Raw genomic sequence first — 9,431 nt, 5'->3', positions numbered from 1 at the left:
CTGCCTAAGTTAAAATGGGTCACCCTGTATATATATATGTATGTATATGTATATGTATATGCATATACATATATGTATATGCAATCGTATATGTATATGTATAAATCATAAAATAAACGCCATGAGATTTCCGACAAGGTGTGTTGCTCATCAATGACCCATATAAAATACGAATTAAAATAAAAAATGTTAGCAAGAGCTATGTGTTATTGATATCGAATAAAAGTAGCACATCACACACAATTTGCAGTACGACTGCCAGGTCATACTTGTCACAAACGGCAGCATCTCTGCTACTCGCCACGGAGTTTCTCGGACACTTGTCAACCCCATTAATATTACACGTAAAATCGTACGTTTAAGTATCATCGTTCTCCTAGCGAATACGTGGTCACTTGGTTTGATTAAATCGTCCCTTCGTTTGCCGTCGTGATTGCGTGACAATCGAAGTCGTAAGCAGATTTTCCTCAAACGTATCCACGGTGAAGTCTTGTTCTTTGTGTGCTTTAGGCATGATTCTGCTGGCCGGTCCGTTTCGCCTTAAGCGAATGTTTATTGCGCGTTCCATGATACCGTTTCTAATTTGCTGCTTTTTTTTCTGCCCTTGGAACTGCTTGGCCACTGCCGTTCTGGAAGGTAGAGGCGGCGGTGGCGGCGGCGGTGGCATCTTTGGCGGTGGTAACCGTGCAGCTGGACCGACTGGCAATCGCGGTGGACCCGCCATTCTCGGCAGACCTGGCATACGTGGCGGGAAACCAGGATGCGGGAAACCCGGTCCGGGCGGGGTCGGCGGCATCGCTGGGCGCATCGGCGGCGGTCCATACCTGAAGGGCCTAGGTCCGTAAAGCGGTGGGCCCATGGGCGGCGGAATGGGGGGCATAAGCGGAGGAGGCATAGGTCCGAATCCCGGTGGTGGACCCGCGAATCTCTGAGGTGAAAATGGACCGCCGTTCGCGAAGCTTCGACGCGACATCGTGAACGCTGGCGGTCCCATCGGTCGACTTGTCGGGTTTTTTAACGAGCGTGCTTTAAACGAATTCTTCTTGGTTGGAACTGCGGTAGGACTCGCCGACCTCAAAACGACTTTGCTCGTATCGATCCTCTCACCGCATTGAAGCTCTTTCAATGCGGTGAGATAAATGTCGCGTTCGATGGGATATCCACGTGCGTCCCCGAAAGCTAAATACAGAGAAAGAGAGTTTTCGTTTGGACAATAAGTTTATCAATAGAACGACGCATATTTTTATGCAAAATATAAGCTTATTGATTGTCATCATGTCAGCTAACCTATTTTGATGTTCAAGGTATCTTTAATTATCATTCTAAATGAGACTTGTAGCGATACACAAGAAAAATTATTATGGAAGAGAACAAGTTGGCAAGTTATAAAAATCTGATTTAAATAATGCAGGAGACAAATTAATTATGATTATTTATAACTTGCAAAAGAAAGACTAGTTTGCGTATGTAAAATCATGGCCTACTATGTATATACTATTTTCTTTCGCGGGGGAACATATGTACGTAGAACCATGATGTCTTTTTACATCATGCGTAGAACAATATTTACTTATAATTCATAAATAATTAATTTTTTGTTGATAGAGTTTTTGATGTTTAATAATAATTATTTATATAATTAAACGGTTGATTAAAATTAGAATTGTAAAATGAAATTCATGAAATCCAATAGTGATAAAATAATATGGCAAATAAATTTGATACCTGATATAAACTAATTTATATAATTTCAAATAATATATCTTTTTCAAATATATACTAATGTATATTCAACATTTAATAATAGTTATTTGTGATTAAAAAGCCTATTAAAATTATAATTATCTCAACCATAAAATCCAATAATAATAAAATATTATAACAACTAAATTTAACGTAACGTTTTTCAAATAACATACCTTTTAAAGAATCTTGAATTACCCAACCCAGCTGTTGAATGAGATACCTATAAAAGATAGTAGCGTACACCTTTCAACAATGGTTTTTCTCAGATTGTTTCAATGTCCGATATTTAAATAATAAATAAATGTCATAAATATAAATTACCTCGATATGATATTAGTTGTACAAAATTCTAACCAATTCTAAACGAGTGTTCAAATACTCATATCAGGTACATATTATGCAAGTATATGGCATACTTAAAATTCGAGTATAAAACTTTGAGATACAGTTTAATATCTCAAGTAGTAACAATACAATATTTAATTTAATTGATTAAAAGCAGAAGCGAGATATTAGTTAAATAATACTTACCTACAAATTAGATAACCAGTACGATTCACTCCGTGTGTGCAATGGATTCCTATAAGTTCACCTGCAACAAGATCATTTACATCATTTTTGTAATTCCAAATCTGATAAATAGCAATATCAATTTTTGAGCAATAGCATTATTAATACAAATGACATCTTATTATATGATTACGCTTTGATACATTATTATAAAAAGAAAAAAATCGCAGGTTTATAAATTCAAGTATCTGACCATTGCAGACGCTTCTCGCGTGTATTTTCTTTTTAAGATATTTCGTAAGTAATGGAGTAACACATAATCTCGATAAAGTAATTATGCGGCGACGCGGATGAGAATCCAGTCGGCGGGACACGCGATCGGTATCTCGAAAGCACTTTCGAGACGTCGAACGGCGGCGAAAAGGACGCGCAGAAACCGACGAGATATTCGCTTACGAAAAAGGCGTGCAATAAGGATGCACCGCTACGCGCGGCAAGACATACGATTCCACGGGTCATCAATTCGGCCTAGGGCATGGGGTCGGCACCTCTCCGAGCCCAGCAAGGGGCTGATTATAATATTATCGCAAATTACCGGCAAAAACTGCGACGAATTCACGACGATTCGTGACTCCGGCTACAGCCAGCCGTTGGATCGCGGCGGCATTTTCGCAAGAGCCGCAATTTTAATAAGAGTAGTTGACCGGCGCAACGATCGAAGAACGCGTCTACCGCCGCCTATCTCTTCTTCTTCTCGCCTTCCCTCTACGATCGCTCCGTTCTCCCTCAACTTTGGCGTCTTCTCGTTTTCAGCGAAGCGCGAACGAGCGGAGGATAAGTACCAAGTACTTTAGAGGCACTTCGTACCTCCTTACGGCTCTCAGTGTGAATTAAGTGGCCCATTGCGGGTCATGCGATACACCGTTTGACCTCTGCGAGCCGCTTGATCGAACGAAGAGTATCGGTGTATCTCTTGTAACGATACACTAGCGCGAGTTATGTCCCTCTCTTTCTGGAATAGACGTACTGTACTACTCGCGAAGGACAATAATGCAAATATATGGGGACTGGAAATGCGAGGCGATAAGATTTTCCGTGAAAAAATCATGATAAACAGTCTAATAAAACTGTTGACCAGAGCTATCTTCGATCTAACAACATGTAGCATCGCAGAAAAAAGTATATGAATAAGCATCATGTTAGTAGACTCGAACGTAAAAGTTGTTTCTTCGTAAGAGGGTCCTTGGATTATCATATATAAGAAAATAACGATGTGAAAATAACAGAGATTGTGAATGCTTAACATAAATAAAACAAATTGAAGGGATAAAAATATGAAATATAAGAAGGATTATAGAGAGAAAGATATTCTTCTATCTCTAAATTTATTAAATTTAGTAAGTTTATTTTACGAGCAAAATTGTAATCTCTCTGGAAAATCGATAGAAGCAAAATTTTTCTATTCCATTCTATTTCTTTGTTGAATTGCTACTGAATAATTTGAAGGATCTCAAGAGTTTATGTGTAATGAATATTGTGATACATTCATTACACTTAAACTTATATGATAATCCAAAGATATATAGTATTTTATAGATATATAGTATATATACACATATATATAAAAATGAAAGTTAAAAGAAAAACTTGTATTTTTTTATATATTTTATATATTTTTTTATATCTTTATATATTCCAACATTCACTAGATTTTAGTGAATTGAAAATACCACACGTTACAATATAACAATCCAAATAAGAAATAAAACTAGAAATAATATAAATCACAGATATAATTTGATATTCCAACTATGTGTGTGTTTTTATATATATAAATATATACAGGGTGTCCCAAAAGTCCTGGAACGGTCGAATATTTCATAAACTATGCATGGTGTAAAGAAAACACATAATTATTTCGAAAAAAAAATGTAATTGTTAATTGCAAATTACATTTTTTTTTTTCGAAACAATTATGTGTTTTCTTTACACCAATTGATTCCTCTCATTATTTTGTACATAAAAGTATTAAGGTAAGATAATCGAAAAATGAATATTTTACAAGATATTTTACGGTTTATGTAAAATTAAGAAATGATTTCAAGCCTCATAAATCGGAAAGTACTTAATGAAAACTAACTTAATTATAGTGTTGTGGAAAGCTCTCGAGATGAGCTACAAGAATATGCAAAAGCATATAGGGTCTCCCATTTAAAAAGTTGGAGGTGACCTTCACGTGACCTTTAAACGACTTTCAAGGTCAAACCAATGACACCATCTTATGGCCCCCTTCAAGCCATACAACTTTTGTCTGAAACATTTCTTTCTAAAGTGCATAGTTTATGAAATATTCGACCGTTCCGGGACTTTTGGGACACCCTGTATAATAAATTAAATTCGCTTCACGTATGTATCTATCACGAGGTCATCTCAAGTTTGTATACGCCAGAAACTTACATCTCTTAGCGGAATCTCAGAACACGTCGACATCTAATGTGAATCTAGAGCCGGCACCCCCGTGGTGCAGTGTGGTCTCTATATTAACAAATATAAACCGATTTTCAAGCATAAATTGTCGAAGACAATTACAACTACTTTATATGCGTTCATACAATCATTTCCGAATATTATTCCTTCTTGATATTTTCATAAAGCAGAATTACGTATTTCATATTTAATTTATGTAAATTACATAACTTAAATATCTGTCTTTAATTTATATAATCATTTTTTTTCACACAAATAAATTTCTGTCATAAAATTATATTTTATCGTAAGGTACATGTATTGATATTAAACAAAATAAAGAGGCAGAGGAATTTTTCACGCGGAATTTTGCTTATCGGAAATCTTTGGCATTTTGAAAACATGAAACTCACGAATTCGCACTTGACTCATGTGTACGTATGTACATGTCCATACATTAGTATGAAATTACAACGACCGGAGAGATATTATGAAGGTCTCTCAGGGCACCCTGCCGTCTTAACAGTTGAAATCAAACGTTGCTCAACGGGAGCCGAAGCAACGTCTTATAAGTTAGCGGAACAAAATGGGCGGAATCAATTATAATTGATATTTTTATTTGTTGCTCATTTGTTGCTAAAAAGTTGCCAAAGAAAAAAATTTGTTGCTCTGTAATTTAAAAAAAAAAATCATGTTCCGCTAAAGGAAGATTAAGTTAGCGGAACAATATATGTAACAACAAAATTATACGTAATAATAATATAAAAATTTGTTGCTAATTTGTTGCTCTTAAAATATTCAATTTGTTGCTTGCAAAATAAATTTAAATAATGATGAAAAACCTTTCACAGCGTGCAGAGTTACAAGAGTAAACTATCAAAAAAAAATTTGTTGCTCACTTAAATTTGATATTGGAATATAGATTGAATTTGTTGCTTTCGAAATATCCAAGTTCCGAATTTGTTGCTTGTAAAATAAATTTAAATAATGATGAAAAACCTTTCACAGCGTGCAGAGCTACAAGAGTAAACTACTAGAAAAAAATTTGTTGCTCGCTTAAATTTGGTATTGAGACATAGTTTGAATTTGTTGCTTTCAAAATATCCAAGTTCCGAATTTGTTGCTTGCAAAATAAATTTAAATAATGATGAAAAACCTTTCACAGCGTGCAAAGTTACAAGAGTAAACTATCAGAAAAAATTTGTTGCTCGCTTAAATTTGGTATTGAGATATTATTTGAATTTGTTGCTCTCGAAATATCCAAGTTTCGAATTTGTTGCTCGCGCAATAAGTTTAAATAATGATGAGAAACCTTTCACAGCGCGCAAAGCTACAAGAGTAAACTACTAGAAAAAAATTTGTTGCTCGCTTAAATTTGGTATTGAGATATTATTTAAATTTGTTGCTCTCGAAATATCCAAGTTTCGAATTTGTTACTCGCGCCATAAGTTTAAATAATGATGAGAAACCTTTCACAGCGTGCAAAGCTACAAGAGTAAACTACTAGAAAAAAATATGTTGCTCGCTTAAATTTGGTATTGAGATATAGTTTGAATTTGTTGCTTTCGAAATATCCAAGTTCCGAATTTGTTGCTTGTAAAATAAATTTAAATAATGATGAAAAACCTTTCACAGCGTGCAGAGCTACAAGAGTAAACTACTAGAAAAAAATTTGTTGCTCGCTTAAATTTGGTATTGAGACATAGTTTGAATTTGTTGCTTTCAAAATATCCAAGTTCCGAATTTGTTGCTTGCAAAATAAATTTAAATAATGATGAAAAACCTTTCACAGCGTGCAAAGTTACAAGAGTAAACTAACAGAAAAAATTTGTTGCTCGCTTAAATTTGGTATTGAGATATTATTTGAATTTGTTGCTCTCGAAATATCCAAGTTTCGAATTTGTTGCTCGCGCAATAAGTTTAAATAATGATGAGAAACCTTTCACAGCGCGCAAAGCTACAAGAGTAAACTACTAGAAAAAAATTTGTTGCTCGCTTAAATTTGGTATTGAGATATTATTTAAATTTGTTGCTCTCGAAATATCCAAGTTTCGAATTTGTTACTCGCGCCATAAGTTTAAATAATGATGAGAAACCTTTCACAGCGTGCAAAGCTACAAGAGTAAACTACTAGAAAAAAATATGTTGCTCGCTTAAATTTGGTATTGAGATATAGTTTGAATTTGTTTCTTTCGAAATATCCAAGTTCCGAATTTGTTGCTTGCAAAATAAATTTAAATAATGATGAAAAACCTTTCACAGCGTGCAGAGCTACAAGAGTAAACTACTAGAAAAAAATTTGTTGCTCGCTTAAATTTGGTATTGAGACATAGTTTGAATTTGTTGCTTTCAAAATATCCAAGTTCCGAATTTGTTGCTTGCAAAATAAATTTAAATAATGATGAAAAACCTTACACAGCGTGCAGAGCTACAAGAGTAAACTATCAAAAATAAATTTGTTGCTCCCTTAAATTTGGTATTGGAATATAGGTTGAATTTGTTGCTCTCGAAATATCCAAGTTTCGAATTTGTTGCAATAAGTTTAAATAATAAACAAATTAAATTACAAGAATATGTATATGACGATACAATAACAATTAATAAGATTTATATGGCCTTGAATACTTGTGCCAAATATATTAAGTAAAAATTTAGTCAATATGTTTTCGATGTAATTTAAACTTTGCACGCTGTGAAAGGTTTTTCGTTATTGTTTAAATTTATTTTGCAACCAACAAATTCGGAACTTGGATATTTCGAAAGCAACAAATTCAACCTATATTCCAATATCAAATTTAAGTGAGCAATACATTTTTTTCTGATAGTTTACTCTTGTAGCTTTGCACGCTGTGAAAGGTTTTTTATCATTATTTAAATTTATTTTGCAAGTAACAAATTCGGAACTTGGATATTTCGAAAGCAACAAATTCAACCTATATTCCAATATCAAATTTAAGTGAGCAACAAATTTTTTTTTGATAGTTTACTCTTGTAGCTCTGCACGCTGTGAAAGGTTTTTCATCATTATTTAAATTTATTTTGCAAGCAACAAATTCGGAACTTACATATTTCGAAAGCAACAAATTCAACCTATATTCCAATATAAAATTTAAGTGAGCAACAAATTTATTTTTGACAGTTTACTCTTGTAGCTCTGCACGCTGTGAAAGGTTTTTCATCATTATTTAAATTTATTTTGCAAGCAACAAATTCGGAACTTGGATATTTTGAAAGCAACAAATTCAAACTATGTCTCAATACCAAATTTAAGCGAGCAACAAATTTTTTTCTAGTAGTTTACTCTTGTAGCTCTGCACGCTGTGAAAGGTTTTTCATCATTATTTAAATTTATTTTGCAAGCAACAAATTCGGAACTTGGATATTTCGAAAGCAACAAATTCAAACTATATCTCAATACCAAATTTAAGCGAGCAACAAATTTTTTTCTGATAGTTTACTCTTGTAACTTTGCTCGCTGTGAAAAGTTTTCCGCTATTGTTTAAATTTATTTTGCAAGCAACAAATTGAATATTTTAAGAGCAACAAATTAGCAACAAATTTTTATATTATTATTACGTATAATTTTGTTGTTATATATATTGTTCCGCTAACTTAATCTTCCTTTAGCGGAACATGATTTTTTTAAAAAAATGACAGAGCAACAAATTTTTTTCTTTGGCAACATTTTAGCAACAAATGAGCAACAAATAAAAATATCAATTATAATTGATTCCGCCCATTTTGTTCCGCTAACTTATAAGACGTGCCGAAGCACAACCACGGTAATAATGTTCATCGGTCGAAAATCAGCCTTGTATACTCAGCAATATCATTAATTAGGTATAAGCCCGCGATTAATTCGGGATACCCGCTTTCTACTGTTAAGATTATTTGCAGAGGTACAGCCTTTTCAGATCTATGTTATAATATAATGTAAAGATAGAATGTTCGTCTATAAATTAACAACAGAAATAATTAATATCGAAAATTTACGAGATCTAAATATCGGAGAAATCGAAGAAATTTTATTTGTTAAATTTATACAAGAGTATTCTTTCTTATTTAAAAATATTTTTAAGGAAAGATGAAATTTAAATGTGATTATTTTATACCACAAGAAAGATTTTAGATAACATCTTATATTTTATTATTATAGATACTTTGTATAAATTCCTTTCATATACAAGAAAAATATGATTAAGTTTCTAAACTCAGAACAGCGGCGCAAAAAATAGCGTAAAAAAAATTCGCTAAACAATTGTTTGAACAAGGTAGAGATCATTATCATATCTTCAGTTCACGTTTAAAACGACAGAAAAACAGGGAGTCGATTATAGATCAAGCTCGTGTATGCTGATGGTGAGGGTGGGCGGTCGCATGCAAATATTGTTTTCATCCGTGCCCCCAAGATATCGCCGACGAAGAAATAAAAGACAAGACAATGCACCCGGAATTGCACGTGCCACTCTGAGTGCAACGTGAAGATTGGTTTTCGGGCTACTGAAGTGGTCGCGAAGTATGACCCGAAGCGACGCGGTAAATGTGGCAATATGATATACACACGAGTAAGGTACGCCGGCTCAAGTAGCCCTTGGTGGATGCGAGATCCTGGTCGTCTCGTGCCGAGAACACTCCTAATAGGAGAGCGAGGATGAACTAAAAGCCCGTCGGAGATATATGTAAGAGCTGCTGAAACCAAGGAACGACGT

The 9,431-nt window shown here is 34.0% G+C and overlaps 1 protein-coding gene across 1 annotated transcript in view; it reads right to left on the bottom strand.

Annotated features, from left to right (window-relative positions):
* Nucleotides 1-9,431, bottom strand: part of LOC145967509 (uncharacterized) — a 45,066-nt gene continuing 35,635 nt past the window's right edge. Inside the window, exons 7-9 of the mRNA XM_083092492.1 lie at nucleotides 2,278-2,338; nucleotides 1,920-1,966; nucleotides 1-1,179 (exon numbers count right to left, since the gene is read on the bottom strand). Of these exons, the coding sequence (XP_082948618.1) occupies nucleotides 392-1,179; nucleotides 1,920-1,966; nucleotides 2,278-2,338 (896 nt within the window). The 3' untranslated portion in view covers nucleotides 1-391. The remainder of the gene's footprint in view (nucleotides 1,180-1,919; nucleotides 1,967-2,277; nucleotides 2,339-9,431) is intronic.

This window comes from Camponotus vicinus, unplaced genomic scaffold, assembly GCF_025532165.1.
Source record: "Camponotus vicinus isolate PSW18456_S1 unplaced genomic scaffold, iyCamVici1.0 SCAF_1, whole genome shotgun sequence".
Classification (NCBI taxonomy): Eukaryota; Metazoa; Arthropoda; class Insecta; order Hymenoptera; family Formicidae; genus Camponotus; species Camponotus vicinus.
This window is presented reverse-complemented; position numbering and strand designations above follow the sequence as displayed.